The sequence below is a fragment of the Molothrus ater genome, chromosome 5 (genome assembly GCF_012460135.2).
Source record: "Molothrus ater isolate BHLD 08-10-18 breed brown headed cowbird chromosome 5, BPBGC_Mater_1.1, whole genome shotgun sequence".
Lineage (NCBI taxonomy): Eukaryota > Metazoa > Chordata > Aves > Passeriformes > Icteridae > Molothrus > Molothrus ater.
The window spans coordinates 24,038,664-24,055,865 of record NC_050482.2 but is presented as its reverse complement, the minus strand read 5'-3'; the positions used below and the strand labels follow the sequence as shown (position 1 = coordinate 24,055,865).

The 17,202-nt window shown below is 41.3% G+C and overlaps 1 protein-coding gene across 6 annotated transcripts in view; it reads right to left on the bottom strand.

Annotated features, from left to right (window-relative positions):
• The window catches only part of LOC118697731 (ankyrin repeat domain-containing protein 26-like), a 47,767-nt gene extending 32,003 nt beyond the window's left edge, over positions 1 to 15,764 (bottom strand). The window contains exons 1-13 of one of the 6 annotated variants that reach the window (XM_036400577.2): positions 15,385 to 15,764; positions 13,555 to 13,669; positions 13,145 to 13,318; positions 12,912 to 13,018; positions 12,276 to 12,413; positions 11,355 to 11,506; positions 8,420 to 8,470; positions 5,550 to 5,583; positions 5,399 to 5,471; positions 4,136 to 4,196; positions 2,767 to 3,782; positions 2,113 to 2,242; positions 534 to 595 (exon numbers count right to left, since the gene is read on the bottom strand). In XM_036400577.2, the coding sequence (XP_036256470.1) occupies positions 534 to 595; positions 2,113 to 2,242; positions 2,767 to 3,782; positions 4,136 to 4,196; positions 5,399 to 5,471; positions 5,550 to 5,583; positions 8,420 to 8,470; positions 11,355 to 11,506; positions 12,276 to 12,413; positions 12,912 to 13,018; positions 13,145 to 13,318; positions 13,555 to 13,669; positions 15,385 to 15,587 (2,316 nt within the window). In that variant the 5' untranslated portion in view covers positions 15,588 to 15,764. Of the gene's footprint in view, positions 1 to 533; positions 596 to 2,112; positions 2,243 to 2,766; positions 3,783 to 4,135; positions 4,197 to 5,398; positions 5,472 to 5,549; positions 5,584 to 8,419; positions 8,471 to 11,354; positions 11,507 to 12,275; positions 12,414 to 12,911; positions 13,019 to 13,144; positions 13,319 to 13,554; positions 13,670 to 15,384 lie in introns of those variants that run through there. The other 5 variants (XM_036400578.2, XM_036400581.2, XM_036400579.2 and 2 more) reach the window with 5 other exon arrangements.
• Between the last annotated feature and the right edge of the window lie 1,438 nt (positions 15,765 to 17,202).

The window sequence follows — 17,202 nt, the reverse complement described above, 5'->3', positions numbered from 1 at the left end:
GAGGGACTTAGCTACAGACCTTGCTGATTGCCATGGACAGAAAAAATGAAAAAGGCAAACAGGGCCAGCATGTGCAGTGCACCTCTGTTGAACATGATTGTCAAGAGGGCCAGAGTAACCTACAAAAGGTGGAGAGGATCTGTTCAGAAGCAGCAAGCCATCTAGCTTGTAGAGCCCAAGGGCAACAGCTAACCAGGTCAGCAGACTGGGGCTGTATGGTGAAAATGCAACAACCCTGACAGCCTCTGTGAAAAGGTCAGAGTATTTTAAGCAGCAAGGAATTTCACTGTTTCAGGACTATACCAGAAACCAAACTCAGCCACTTGCTGTGACCCAAGCCATTAGCTCACCCTAACTTCATCCCAATCCTAACTGAGCAGCTGGGCTAGAGCAGAATTATACAGCAAAAGGAAGGAAAGAGGAAATAAGCCTTATCAACAGTAGTGTCCAAATGAAAAGGAAGCTCTCAAGTGATTCTGGATCTTTCTTCTACTTCCTGCAGTGGAAACCCTTGTGTCCTTCACAAAGAGTACCTCGGAATCCCAGGGAGATTCAGCATCTTCCTCTTGCTCTGCTCCCACTGTTGGAAGGCCACCTACAAATAAGGTAAGAAGTGAGGCGCTTGAGTGTTTGTACAGCCAAAGGTGCAGGTTCCATTGACGAGGACAAACTAAGAAGCAAGTTTTATTCAAGTGCTTCTTCCCACCCAGACACATCATGTTATCTCCTTTACACTTCCAGTTTCTTTTCCTTCCTTTCTATCAGAAGATAGCTATGCCCAACAGCTAACAAAGCTACAGGCAATATCCAACATACTTGGGTAACATTCAGGAAGATACTTCAGTATCCTGCAGTTCTGCTGTATACAGAGTTAAGGTCTCCAGCCTACAGCTCCAAAATTTGGCATTTGCTATCACTTTCCATTGTACAGGGGGTACCACAGAAACACTATCCAAAACCTCCTCACACTAACATGCACAAAGTCACCAAGAAACAATCCTCCCTTTGTTGTGCTACTAGGAAAGATCTTCCCTGACAAAGTTGATACCCGGCCCCTTCCCAGAAGCTAGACACCTAAGCATTGTCATTTAAAAATAGAGGCTCACACCTCAAACACTTAAACCAAACACACAAAAGCCATTTCTGTCTTGGGGAGGGTGGAATTAAAATTCAAACCTCTTCCCTACAATTTTAAGAGTCAGTCTCAGGGGGTTACTAGCCAGATTTTACTACCGTATTTCTATTTTAAGCTACTCCATTAGGAAAAATTGATTCCGGATTCAATTGTGTGGACACATACACATAAAGAAGGGGCAAGGACCTGGATGCCTGTGAGGGCACCCACTCCAGAAGAGGCAACTGCTGGTTCCAATCTGAACTCTGACTACTTACACTATGCCAGATACATACTTACAGTAAAACACATATAGGTGGATGAGCAGGTATAGGCACAACACTACAGCAGGTTCTGCCAGTGCCCCCTGTGCAGCATCTGAGCAGCAGCTACACATGCTCTAGTAACATCTCTGGAGACAGACAATGGAAATGGTGCTTTGTCTTCCTACTGTCAGACCTCAGGTAAGTACCAAAGTGCTCTACTCTGACTAGGCTGGTAATGTTTTCAAGCACACACATGTGGTGCTGGAGAGACCTGCTACATTTTAAAACTGGACAAGGTGAGGCACTGAACAGTTTTCTCTCAGCTTGACTCAAATCCTTCCCTGGCTTCAGCCAAGAGCAATTACAGCCATTCAATGTGACAGTACTCGTGATAAAAGGGAATACTGCTGTCACTCAAGACCCTCTAGTCCTCCTTCTCTTTGTTATCTGTGCATTTTGTTCACATCACTTCAGGAAGAACATAGCAACAAATCAAGAATGGCATCTGCTTTGTATTGCATTGCTTCATACCCAGTGCTACAATTTCAGTTCTTTAAGAATGAATGAAAAGCAACACAATCTGCTTTCCTTCTCTGCCAATGCCCACTGGGACTCACAGGAAAGAGAAAATTTTGCTATCATAGGAGACAATCACCATTTTAGCTCATTTCAATGCATTAATATTTGTAGAGGAAGAACTTGGGTCAGGATTTACAAAGTCATTTCTCTCACCAGAGTTGTCCTTTGAAGCTTTGTGGACTTTGTGCCTATCATTACAAACAGAATTTTTCACATCCTCAGCAACTGTAATTTGTAGCTTTTTGCCAGCACCCTCCTTCTCTTCATGTTCAGATGATTCTTCCTAAAAGAGACCAATGAAAACAGCTGAAAAGAACAGTAACACACATTATCTTTGCTGTTCCTCCATAAGCAATTCCTCATGTTAGTCTAACTCCAGCTTCATTTAAGTTCCAACATTCCAGAGCATATTTCTTTTTTTCCTCTACTTTGCCTCATGGAAAATCATTTGTTTCCTGCTCTTGATCTTATACAAAATTCTTTGTTTCCTCACTTTCAGCTATCAAAACATGAATTTCCCTAAATGGTAGTAAAACTTCACAGATAAAAGCTGTAACATAGAACTTAGAAAAATCTAACTGATTCCAGAGTCTGCTGCCTATTCTTTTTCCATACTATAATATATTACCATACCATAGCAAAGAAACTGTTTTGACTCCAAGTAAGACACTAACATCAAAAATGGATGATCAAAAGATGGATATATGTGAAAAATAAGCATTAAGAGAAATCTGGTTTAGTATGTGTTTCTTACTTATCTGACCCTTAGAAAATACCCTTGTGATTGAATCATCCTTATATACTTACTTCACTGCTTGAATGAAATGCTGCTCTCAAATTTTCTTCTTGCTTATTTAAGTGCAAAATTTCACCTTCTTTTTTCAGTGGTTTATAGACTTGATCATCTACTCCTTCATATTCCTCTTCTTCAGTATCTTCACCATCCACATGTTCAAGTATGACAGACGTTGGTCTTTCCCTTTCAGGTCCCAGGGGTTTTTCTGCTAACCAAGAATTATTGTCACTTTCAAAGCCATCACTGAAGTTTGGCCTTTTCTCCCTAACAGCACAACTATCTAAGAGAGGCTGAGGTATCTCTTTTTTCCAGTCTGTCCCTTCAGAGTTTGGAAAGCAGGAGTCAGCACTTCTGTGAAATTTCTCCTCAATCATGCTTTTTCTGTTCCAGCTTTCTTGCATATCTTGCAGATTATTTAGATTTTGAAAGACAGCTTGTTTTGGTACTGACTTGCAAGATATTTCATTATTCATGATCTTTGGAGACACTGATGTTGTATTTTCCTGAAACCTTTCACAAGACCCAGCTATGAAAGACACAGGAGTAACAACAGATTCCTCCAACTTTTCATCACGTTCTTTACTTATTTCATCATCATCACAGACATTTCCTGTTCCACATCGAGCATCCCCTTCATACTTGGCTTTACTGAAATACTCTAATTTCTGATTAATTTCCCCTTTAGGTTCTGTTTTCTCCTCTTCCAGTATTTCATTAGACTGAGTTCCTTCATCCTTCAACTCTTCCTCCTCCTTTTCATCTTCAGTAAAATCTTCATCATCGTCTTCCTCCTCCTCCTCCTCCTCTTCCTCCTCATAATCTTCATCACCATCTTCATTGTCATTTTCATCCTCTTCTTCTTCCTCCTCCTCCTCCAATTCTTCATCCAGGTTGCTTGCAGCTGAGACATCTTGATTAAACAATTCTTCACTGTCCCCTTTGTTCACATTTGCACCTGATGGGATTCTTTGTTTGAGACTTTTCTTTGGTGACTTAGGACTTTCAATTCTAGAACCACCACCATCATCTTAAAGTACAAAAAAAAAAAAAAAAAATGCATGTGAACAGAAAGAATAGGTAAACAGTAATAGGGATGTTCTCAGATTAATGTACAAGAGAGGAACCATTTGGGAATGTCTAGAAAGAGAGAGGTTGGGCAGGATGGAGGATGAACTTGATGAAGGAAAGGGGCTTAAGAGGTGATCAATATCTTCATTTTAAGGACTTATTTTATTCTGAATTGTAAACAGTGCCATGTTTACAAAATGCTACTTTTCTCATTTACTATTAAAAAAAAAAAAACAAACTGACAAAAAAACCTACTTACCAAGTCTACCTTATATATCAATATATCATCCAACCTTTTGCAAATTAACTTACTGTTTTTCCTGAACTGCTGTGATGCATTCATTAACAGCGTTAGGTTTGGCTTCTGCAGCTTCTGTAAATAAAGATTTAAGATTTTTTTTAACAATAACAACAATCAATCCTTTGTTCACATCAAATCTTGAACAGTAAATATAATCACTGTCCTTATGATAATGCTGGCTCCATCCTATACTTCTAACTACACAAACACTCCTCTCATATCCAATTCAGTAAGTATGTGCAGGCACCCTTCTGCAAATTGTTTCCAAAAATGTTTACGTGCATAACTATTCTAAAAATCTGTTTCTAATACGAGCAATACTTAAGTAAAATTCAATTAGATTTAAAAGTGCATTTTCAGGATGCTTACTTGCAAATGTACACAAGGTAACTGTTAATATCCCCATACTTAATGCATAACTTTAGTCCCTGCAAGTACACTTAAAAAATACCCCTAAATCTCAAAAACATGGCAGAAAAATATATCATTTCTATTTAAATCAGTACAAGAAAATAAAATCAAGTTAAAACTAAACATGCTTGCATCTCCAGCATTACAGAGTGGGTTGAGCTACCACACTCAGGTTCTACATTACAGCACAATGCCAATGCAACAGATGATGCTCCAGACATCACTCAGAAGTTCATAATTCTACAGATCATTAGTAAAAACAGCAGACATAAGAGCTTGTAACTAACAAAAAGAGTACTACCCAAGCATTAAAAAAATGAGGAAAAACATGCAGTGTGAGATCACATGCAAGTACTGAATGTCATCTTATAGAAGAAAATAGATGACCCATTTGAGTAACTCATCTGCTCACTGAGTACTCTTGAGGAACCTGCTGAGGAAAGGAGAACTGGGTGATGAGGATTTTTACAGATCTTGATATATAAATGTCCTTTATCACTTAGGAATCTATCCCCAAATTTACAGAAAACAATAACAATGATTGGACAAGAACAGGATAGGTTATAATAATAAATCACAAATTTTTGAAGTCTGCAAATCTGACTCACATGAACAAGAAAAAATATAAAACTATGTGGTTATCTTGTCACCTACTGCTTTTTGGCTTCAAATTACAAATCTACTGCATACTCTGTCACAGCTATAGGTCCTTTAGGAAAAACAGCAGAAGGACGGCTGGCAGGCCAGAGATTGTGTTAAAGAGAAAATAATATTGGCTGGAGCTGCAGTTTCTTTCAGTTCCAAAGAATTTGCCTTCAAACCCCTTATTTTTACAGGATATTTTTCCTGTAAATGCACCATACCTTGGGGGTAAAATCAAGTTCCTCTTCCTCAGAGGTATGCCAACTGTCATCGCTCCCCTCTTTCTCAGAGCTTCTTTAAAAGCAAAGCAAAATGAGTACCGTGTCTCTCAAGTCATTCCTCAGGTAAGTGTTATTATTTTTAAAGTCTCACCTTATTGAGTCTCCTTGGGAGAAGTCATCTATTGCTGTTCAAACATTAATCAACATGTTGAAATTAAATTTAGCATGCTAAAAATTAACCATTTAAAAATTAAATATTTTACATGGACAACTCTGCACATCATAATAGAACGATGCTTTGGGTAGTAAATTCAGTACAAGGTGGCATAAATGACTGCATTTCCAAAACAAAATTGCATCTTCAAACAACACTGAATTTTAAAAAAATAAAAAAGGAAATAAAAAGACCAGAGCTATATCTCTTTTGGAGTCTTATACCTAAAAGTTTAAAAAGCACAGAAACACTCCTAAACTTAAAAAAAAAAAAAAGTATAACATTAATATCCTACATTAGTAAACAATTAACAAAATGGTGGTGGTTTAGCAAGACATTAAGACTTCCAAAGTACTCATCTTACCCACAAGTACACATCACATGCAGAGATTTATTATTTTATGCAGCATTATGTATAACATTATGCTAACATTACACTATCCAATGCTCTACCCAGACACAGATTGTTTTGCAAAGGTAATGAAAATCAAAAAGCATAATCAAGCTCTAAAGCTCAAGTAGAAGAATCACCAACACTTCTGTACACTGCATCAAAAAGGGAATTCAGCAGACACACACAATTGGCAAACCCAGGGCATTCTATAGGACACTCCAAGCTTTTATCAGTGTTACAAACATGACTTGCACGTAGGATAATTGGATAAATCAGGTCAGAAGGAACCTCAGGAAGTCTCTTAGCCAGCCTTCTCAAAGCAGGCTCAGTTATGAGGTCAGAGAAGGCTGTTCAGGGCTTTATCCAGTCTGGTCTTAAACACTTCCAAGGAGGGAGACTGTACAGCCTCTCTGTTTTACTGTTCCCACATCCAATTTGAAACTATTTTGTTGCCATTTATGCCTCTTATATCTCTGCCTCCTGTCAATGTACCACTGGGAAGCACCTGGCTTTGTCTTCTCACATATACTGGAAGCTGCTGTAGGTCCCCTGCAAATTCACTTCTCTAGGCTGAAAAATTCCAGTTTCTGCAACCTCTCCTCAAAGGCCAAATACTCCTGTCCCTGATGAATCTGATGGCTTTCCACTGAGCTTGCTCAATTTTGAAAGACAAATCTCTCTTGAACTGGAGGCTCAAATTACACCCAGAGCACTGGACATAATCCAGAGAGTGCCAAGTAGAGGTGGATAATCACCTTCCTCAATCTCTTGGCTATGCTGCTCTTAATACAACTCAGGACACTGTTGTCAGGGCACCCTGCTGCTGGCTCATTCTCAGCTCACTCTGCCAAGACACATCAGGCTTCCTCAGCAAGGCATCTCTCCTGCCAGGCAGTGCCACCATGCTTTTAGCAAGGGGTTGTTCTTTTCCATGTGCAGATTTTGCATTTGCCCAGGCTGAATTTTGCTAGAAAGGCCTGAGAGTTCATTTACACAGTATGTCAGAGTAAATGCCTCTCAATGACAGCATTGCCCTGAAGTGCATCCACTGATCCTCCCAACTCAGGGCTATTTGCAAACTTGTTGAGAGTGCACTCCAGCATGTCACTGATCCACTAAAGAAACCTCACCTCCAGGAATCCAGCTTCAAGAGTCCTAGAACCTTCTCAACTATCAACAGCTCATATCATATAAAAGGGCTCTTCAATTCCCAAAACAGAAGGGGAAAACAAACACGATTTCCACAACTTCCAATAGTACCTATTTCGGTGTTCCTCAATTCTCGATAACTAATTCTTGTCAACTATCATAACAACCAATCCAAGGTCTTTGGCTGAATCATTAAAGGGAAAGGAAAACAAAGGCATATCATATGCCTGAAGACATCTCCTCCACTAGCAGTAAACACAAAAGAGCATGGGAATTTTGTCTGTTTTGAAGACAGGGTATGTGTAGAAATGTTCATGAGTACATCTCCAGACCTGCACTGGGCCTTTGGACAATGAAATACAGTGTGCGTGTCATGTAGAGAAAGCCTAGAAGCTGAAACAAGGACAAGCTAACAGTTAAAAATACCAACACAGTCTCTAATTTTTACTGTTTCCTTTTGTAAACACACAATATTTAAATAATATTAATTAATTGTACATACCACAGTTCCTGTTAACTCAATCAAGAACCAGCAGTCTAACCTACCTGCTAATTTCCCAAGCTGAGTAAAAATGCCTCCACCAGTGTGGAGCAGTCAGTTATCATGCCTGATGGGTGACCTCAGTTATATTTTCAATTAGTACTCAAGTAATCAAATGAGCTGAGTAAGTTTTCTGAAATTTTGCTTCCAATGAATAGATTAGTTCAGTTGGGTAGAGCATGGTGCTAATAATATCAAGTTTGTGGGTTCAATCCCCGTATGGGCCAGTCACTTAAGAGCTGGACTTGGTGATCTTTGTGGGTCCCTTCTAACTCCAAATATTCTGTCATTCTGTAAACAGTGACTTTAAGCAGTGACCAAGAACAAGTCACATTGTTCTTTAGAAGGCAAGAGAGAAAGTTCATGAGCCACCTCTCAGACAGAACTCTGATTACAGTAGAAATGGGATCTAGAAAAGCAGTCTCTGGGGATTGCTTGCTTCCACTTTAATTCAAGCCCATTTCCATTTCAGAGTAAAAGAAGGGCTTATTGAAAAACATATTTACTATTATGAATGACACAAAGCAAACACTAAATTCAATAATAAAGAACAAGGCAAAACATGCAATCAAACAAAAACCACGCAAAGCCTGCTCTCAAATGTAGTTCATAAAACCAGAACCATCAAAATAGGAGCCTCCAGGATAATAAACATCACAGATGTGTTGATATCTGTACACTGTACAACATGTTTCATATTTTAAATGCTACTGTACAAAATACCTTTCCTTGATTTTCCTGTTCTTGATGTCTGGTTAGGAGATTGTTGCATTTCTATATCCATTTAGGAAAAGGCATGGAAAGGACAGATGGAACAATGACATCAGAATAAACTGGAATTTCCAGAAACTTGGAAAACATAAGCAGTACATCAAAACAGCTACAGCAATGGGAGAACACACTGTAACTATCAGCCTATTCTACAGTTAGAAGTGCTGGAAACAACCCAACCAGAGTCTAAAGAACTCTGCTCTCAAGGGACAGTGTAAAACAGTAACTTAATGTACTTGCTCCCTGTAAAACATCTATATTTCAGTATTTTGAAACACTGAAACATCTTATCAGAAATATACTCTCCTGACAATTTTGTATTTCCCTCAACTTGACTACTTTTCTAGCAGAGATGCTAATTAAATTCCTTCAGGGTTGTAGAGTGCCTTACACATACAGCACACAAAAGTCCTTATTCTAAGCATCTCAAAAATCCTTATGTGTCAAGAACCAAACTTTGGAGACTCCAGAAGTTTGAAGGAAATCTTGGCTCCCTGTACTCAGACCAGCATGCAACTTTGAGACATTATGTTATTTACACAAACTCATCTTAAGTTACAGTTTTAGCATGTTTGTTATCCCTTGCTAAAAAAGGAACCCAGTAACTTATTGCCTTAAACCAGCTCATCTTAAAAGTTGTGTCAGTTGGTGCCTGATACAAACATAGGCCACTTCTACCTCAGTTTGAAGAGTCCTGCTTACATTCATTTGACCATGCTGAACCACTCAGACATGACAAGAGAGCAGCATGTTCCCCCCAGGGCTATAGAGCAGGCCACAACCGGACTGAAACGGGCGCATTGACTGGTGTATCACACAGATGTGTTTATGTGTGTACACGTCTGTGTGTTGTGGAACACAAGTTCAGAATATAAATCACTGTGCATCTGCTCTACTCATCCCACCTAGTAAAATGCAAGAATTCATTCTGTTATTGCAGCTAACTGACACCAAATTCCTTCATGATGCAACATTTGTCTCAGAACAGAAGGGTGTCCTGCTTCTGTCGACTTTACCACAGGGAAGGAATGTACTTGTATCAAAACAAGATACATTTAAAGAGTTAAGAAAGGACTGCATGAATGGTTTCTCATGTCTTCTACATTTCTCAGCTTTCTGAAGGGATAATACAGGACAGCTATTACTGAACTTGGGAGACAGAAATCACTGAATTCTTTTTAAAGAGCTCTATGATGGAAATCCAACAGTTTCCATAGGGACCCAGGAACATGAAAGGAACAACACATCACACAGTATTCATATAAACAAAAGCCAACTTTTGAAGTAGGCTGAATTGCTCATTAGAGGAGAGTATTTTGAAAAATATTCAACAAGTGCAAAATCAGCAAAAAGAACAAATACAACACTGAAGATCCCAGAAAAATTGTATAGAAGAGCAACAGAAACAAAAATAATTCCGAAATAGGTTTCTCTGTTCTCCTGAAATCATTCCAACTTCTCCTCTAACAGAGGCTTCAAAGTCTGTTACTGCAGCATATTAGAAGGATTCTCCTGCTACAGGACCTGTACTTTTTGTGTGCAAGTTAGAGACTGCAGAATTAATGCAGGTAAATATTCTCTTTATGTTACTAATCCCTAAGAGACAGTAACAGTGTGCACTGTTTGGGCAAAAGCAACATTTTCCTGGTTAAACCACCTGTATCAAAATCTTTAAAGAAGAAAAAATCCCTGCAATCTATCAAGAAACTTTCCCAATCTCTGACTAGGTCAAATCAAGTGTTCCTAAGTCAAAGCAACAAAGCCTGACTCTAAATTAAATTCCTGTATCTAGGAAAGGTCAGTGAGGAAAAATATCCCATATTTTGCTCATTTTTAAATATTTAAAAATGAAGCAAGGAACTGTATTTAAAGGAATAATGAATTGTGTTTGAGCAGTGTCTTCTGCCCATTTGCCACATAGTACCAAAGTAACACCCTTAAAAATTTGGAAAGAGTAAAATCTCCCACTTGTAGGGCTTGAAATGTAAAGTACAAGACACACTATTTCATTTATACTAAGGTATTAATTTTCTAAGATTCCTCTAGGACTCTGAGCTCATAACCATAGGCTGAATTTTTAAAACTCACTGAAGGAGTTAATTTTTTGATCACAAGGCAATTTAATTTTTCTGGATCACAGGTAATAATTATTTTCTAAAAAAATTCATAAAAATTACTGAAAGTGGAAGAAAAGCATTCTTATTATTTTTATTGTAAATCAAACTATGCTCTAGCCAATGCAGCATTCACAGACACTCCAATGTTATTGCAAACAAAGTTACTTTTCCAATATAATATTTGCTAAGTATGTCTCCACAGCACCTACATGGAAACAGTTATAACTGATTTTGAGAAATAGGACATGCAAAAAGGACCTTAGTGCAGATGGAACTATTAACATTAAAATGAAGACACAAACTTCATGAAAATCAACAAGACACATACCTTTCTGCTCATTTCTCTGTTGCTTCCCAAGTACAGAAAGAGGAACAACTACTCAGGTAGAACCCACTGCTTTTGTAATTGGATTTTCACAATCTGAGTTTCCATCTCTAGGTAAAAGTACATGCTTGAAAAGTAAACACTTTTGCCTAGTTCCTTCCCTATCCTCCTAGCTCTCTCAAGGAAAACCCAAATAGGTGGACAGTCTGACAGACAGAGAGTAACCCTAAGAAGCGAACACAGAATGCAAATCAAATGCTTTCACAGCCTAACAAGCAGCACTTCCAACTATCATCAAATAAGCACATTGACAAAGCTAGTGCTACTCCATCTGATGCCTCCACTAAAGCAAATGGTGAACACAGTAAGCACTAAGAACACAAACCCACTAAGAAAAAGCCACACTGATTCTCCTCGTGAGCTACTCTGTGGTGAAGGGTCTTACCTCCTCTGTCCACAGCAGGTGCACCCAAGGTGAAGCCAGCAGCTGCTGCCCTGTGTGGAGTGCCAAGTGCTGTGATGCCTCGTGCACCACCACCTGTAGAAGCTTCTCCTGTGTTCTCCCAGTCTGCATATTCTGCCAGTTGTTTGCTAAGACTGTACAGAAAAAGAGAGAAAATGCATTAGGTAAAAAATAATCCCAAACCTGCATATACCATTTAATAGAAGAGTTAACAGCCACTTCTTATCCAACCTATTCTTATCCCATCCATAGCCATTTAGATTTAAATACTCATGCATTTACTGCATGACTATTACATACTTCAATATTCACTACAGTCACATTCACTCTACAGTCACATTCAAACCTACGAAGGTATTAACTCCTGCTTGGTACCTGTCAAGTTTCACCTCTGGATAACTGTAGGAGACAGACATATTTTAGAGTTTATATTGAGCAAATGTGAGCTTAGCAATAAAACTTGAAATCTAACAGAGAACTCTGGGTAAAAATTTTCCTCAACTTCCAAGTTCACACTAGACACTGGAATGATACATAGAAGACAGGAGGACATTTCCACAAGTTGTGCTGGGGAAGGTTAAACTGGGTATTAGGAAAAATTACTTCAGGGAAAGGGTTGTCAGGCATTAGAACAGACTGACCAGTGAAGCTGTTGAGTCACCAGCCCTGGAGGTATTTGAAAGATGTTGTAGATTGGCACTTAGGGACATGATTTAGTGGGGGGCTTGGCAGTGTTGATTCTTAGAGGCCTTTTCCAATTTAAATAATTCTATGAAGACATCACTGAGAGCACCTTCAACACAAGTCTCAGCACACTACTAAACTTTTGTGCTGTTATCAAAAATTATCAAAAACCACACTGATAACTGACAACTTACTCTAATGATACAGTTTAAAATTTACCTAGAATATCCATGAATAACAGCATAATCCTCAGCTGTCCATCCATTAGTGTCTTTATGGGAAACATCAGCACCATACCGAAGAAGAACTTTTATCACATTAAGCTCTCCACCAGAAGCAGCAGTCATAAGTGGGGTTCTGAAGGATCCAAGAAATATGATATGAAATAGATTGCTTTACAGTCACCATAAATATTTTTGTTTCTGTTCGCCCTCAAAAAAGTTTACTTTAAAATAACAAACAAAAGAACAATAATTTTTCATTAAGATAAACAATAAAATCAGAGAGGGTCTCAAAACAATTAAATGTTTAATCTTGAAACAAAGCTTTCACACAGACAACACTTAGAAACTCTACTACTATGCAGGAGATGGCTTTTCAATTTGAGGGAAGGCCACTGAGCTAGTGGCAGGCTTCCTGCCAGAAAGGCATCACAGACAATCCTCAATATGGAAAGTATCGAACGAGATACAACAGCAAGCACCGAGGTACGACCATCTTTCACAAGTCACACAGAAGTAACTGCTTCTGTGTGGCTCCTTGTTCTGTAATTTTTCAAACCTCACTCTCATGCCTCTCTCAAGTCAAGCTGAAGAATATTAAAGAGACCCGTGTAAAGTTTTGACAGCCCCTCACCTTTCACATTGATCTCGAGCATGCACATCAGCTCCTTTTTTAAGGAGAAACTCCATTATTTCTTCATGATGTTCGGAGACAGCAAGAATAAGAGGGGTACATCCCTCCTGAAAGGGCAGATAAAGTTAAAAATCAAAGTTTAAAAAAAATCCAAAAAACCAACCAAACAAAACTTTAAGAAAAATATGAATGCACCTTTTGGAAAGCACTTCATTAGCAAATATAAAATTTACCTTATTTTGGGCATCAATATTGGCATTATGCTGAAGTAACAGCCCTGCTACAGTAGTATTACCAGACAGGACAGCCAGGTGAAGGGCAGTGTTGCCATCAGCATCTGCCAGATTTGGGTCAGCACCATGTTCTAGCAGAATAGCCACACATTTTTCTTGCTGGCATTGTACTGCCTGGAAACAAAACACAAAAAACTTCCAGCATTTTCAGTTTCACTTTGTAGCAATTCCTCCATCTTCCCAATACTGGGAATTAAGAGCACCTTCAAAGATAGCTAACATATGCCCATTCCACAACAATCACAATATGCGTGATTTTACAAAGGTCCACATAAAGAATACTGAAAAATACATCATTTAGTTCAAAATCAGTAAGTCTTACTTGCAAGAACGTACCATAGTCCACGTACCTTCATCAGTGGTGATCTGTTATCATTGTCAAAAAGATTTAGCTTACACTTGTTTTCTACTAGAAATGTAACTACATCCACATGGCCATTTGCACAAGCAAGATGCAGAGCTGTCCTAAAAATTAAATAAATTGAATTAGCACAGACAGGGATAATTTCAGGGTTTTTTGATAAACAGATATGACCACAAGTTTGAGTTTACAAATCTCAAGCTTAAGAACACACTTCATTAGCTGCACAGTAGCTGCACACCAGCTGGGACTTGCTAGCAAAAACCCTCCACAGCATCTGCTAGTAGGGGGACATTTCCTTCACTGCAGAACAGAGTCTGCAGAGATTCCTGTGCCCAGGCATTGGGTATTGTCCTCTGTAGGGTGGCACTACACATGTGGCACAGCAACAGAGACCAAAGCCAGGGAATCTGAGCTGGCAAATCAACCTCCAAGTTTTTCTTTGATCATTCATGGGCCAGAAGTGTATTGGAGATGTTAGAGATGGGTTGAATTGAAGTAATATCACAGGTTCCCCTCACTTTGAGAACTTTTCCTTTTTCTCTAGCTTTTTTACTACTGAAGCAAAACCAAGAACACATTTGCACCAAAGTGCCTCCAACAACATGTAGCAAACCAGAGAGCAGAACACTCTGATCCTGACTACAGGAAAGTAATTTTTGACTTTCCTGTAATGTTTAACTATCATAGTCATAAAAAGCCTACTACAGATTAAGTCCTTTCCAAGGAGGCAATACTGTGTTTCCACAATATATAACCAGCACAGGAAAACCGAACTTTCTTCTTCAATTTAAAGCCTTGCCAGAAGGAAAAGCAGTCCTTCAAACCACAACATCTTAGGTCTGATGTCAATTAACCAATCTGTTTGCACACAAAGACACAACCACCGAGGAAGTCCTTGCACGTGTTTCCTCCTACAAATCTAGTAGGTGTTTTTAGGGCAATAAAACTAGATGAGCTTTATTGCTGCCAGAAGTCCAGCCTAGGAAGCTGAGCTACTCTGCTAAAACCAGACCCTCTTCAGAACATCACAAAGGATGTGACTCTGAGCCTTTTCAGAAAAAGTGATTCCCTTTTGCTTATGATAGATCACTAGGAACTATGCTGCAGCCCAGGGCTTCTCCTGAAGGTAGAACTGTTAAGTGCTTGCTGTGCTTGACTCAAACCCCCCACAAAACCTGCCTGAAAGCAACAGCTTCTCCTGCAAGTCACTGACCAGATATTCCAGTCCAAGGTACCGATCAGCTGTACCAAAGCCTCAGAGCAAAAAACTAACTGCCACCTAAAACCACACTGTGGCTTAGGCTGTCGCATCACACTCAAAAAAAGCAACTATGCGTGCAGCATCAATAAACAACACGCTTTCCACCTTTCTTTAAGTTGCTCCCAGCTGAGGCAGCACATCCTTCGAGCTCAGCTACTGAACCTGCAGGCTGAGCCCTCAGAGGTGCACAGAGAGGGATGCGATTACACTCAGACTTCAAACCCTGGCTAGAGAATGGCCACAAGGCTCCTCTTGCAATCCCCCTTTGCCAGGCTAAGAGCTCGCTTCCACCCCCGCGCCCCTGGGCAAGGACATAGGAGTCCGGGAATGAGGGCACTGAGGAAGCCGGGTCACAAACGGTAAGGCGACAGTTGGCCGAATTCAAGGGGTTTTTGGCAGCCCAAGGCTGATTCCCACAGCCAGCCAAGGGCTGCGGCGCCCGTACTCCCACTCCTCCCAGCGCCGCTGCCGCTCCGCTCCTGCGCCGGGGAGCTCGCGGGGCTCCTGCAGCTGCCCCTGGGGCTCCCGAGACCGCCCCGCGGCTCCCGCCCTTACCGCTCCGCCTTGTCCCGCCCGTCGATGCCGTATTTCTTCAGTCCCTGCCGCACCTGGGCCAGGTCGCCGCTGGCGGCCGCGCGGTGTAGCTTGCCCAGGTCCTTCTGCCGAAGCTCGTAGGCACCGCCGGGGGAGGGAAGGGAGGCGCTGCCGGCCGGCGGCTGCCCCTTCCTCTTCCTCCCGAACCCGAAGATCCTCTTCATCCTGCAGCAGGAACGCAGGCACAGTCCCGTCTAAGGAGAGCGACGGCAGGAAGCACCGGCGGGCTGTACCGTGCCTCAAGCAGGGACAGGGGAGGGGAGCTCCCGGCACCGAGCTCGACTCGATGCGGCTCCTGCGGAGCAAACCCGGGGCGCGGCGGGACCCTCGGGCAGAGCCCGAGCCCGCGCCCACCGCCCCCAGCAGCCCCGTCCCACCGCACCGCGAGCTCCGCGCAGGCGCGGGCGGCCCGGCGCAGGCGCAGCCGCGGGAGGCGGGGAGTTAGGAGGGGAATAGTGCTCGGATGGAATTAATGTCCCCGGGCACTCAGTGCTGTGTGGGTGTCGCTATCAGGCTTGGGTGAATGGGTGACAAGGACAGACAGCAAGGATTAATACAAGAGGAAAGGGGATGGAGCCGAGCTTCAGACATCATCTACTTCCGTGGCTGAGCAGGTGCTGAGGAATATGTCTGGTCCAGGTAGCTGGGATCGCAAGCTGCCGACTGAGATGCAGGTTAAGCTTTGGGTGGGAGCCCAAGACAAGAGGCCGTGAGCTGCCAACCTTCGGGATATAGCCAAGAGCGCGAAGATGTGTGATGCTAGTCAGGTGAACAGACTCTGGGAGACACAGCAGGAGCCTGGAATTGCCGACTTTTTGGGTAGCAAAGGAGATGAAGAGCGCCAGCCAAGTCGTTGAACATGGAGAGTGGGACAAGAGCCGAAGACTCACTCGGGCGGAAGAGCGGGACTGGCTCCGGGGGCGACTGTGAGGCTGTAGAAGCCCAGAGGTTCTTTATGGAGGTGCTCTTCTCAGAGGCACCAGCTCGAGCTGTTTCTGTGTTACTGCACAGGAATAAATTGCTTTATGGAACGAGATATCTGAGACTCTGCTATTGGAAAGCGGGGTCAAACGGTAAGGAAAGCTGGTGTGACCGTGTGAGAGTCGGGGTGCGGGGAGATGCGTCCGGCGAGCCGCCCTCACCGCGCTGGACCCGTGGGGGCTGCGCTTCCAGCAGTGGAAGCTGTGACACCTTCGGGGTGTGAGACTGTCAGAGCTTTGTGAATGGTCAGACTGGGAAGCTTCCCTAACATCCATGACGGACTCAGAAAGTTACTTTCTGATAACTGGGGCTCAGTTGGCACCGACACAGAGGAATACAAACGTGCATGCAGACGGCCTATATGAAACTGTAGTAGAGAAAGCAAAATATTGGGTAAGTTTGGAATAATTATTAATATTGTACTGCTACAGTGATGCTACTGGGTAGTTCAGATACCATACAATTTGGGGGTGATGCCATGGTACAGTATACCCTAGGGTATTTGGCTAATGGAACACCTTGCCAAAATAATTCTTCCTATCTATAGAAACTACTTTTTGCATATGAATTTCTGAAAAAACCGATGGCAAACAAAACCTAATTCAAACAGAGAAATGCATTTCACTATGATAAGCAGGAAAAATATTTATTGCAACTGGACAGGAATATAGTACCACTTTGTAGGGAGGTGATTCAGCCCTTAGAAATATTTTCTTTTCCTTCATCACTAAGAATGGTGTATATATTAAAATCTTTATTTTCCTTTCCAGAATGCATCTTCACAGCTTTATCAAATGT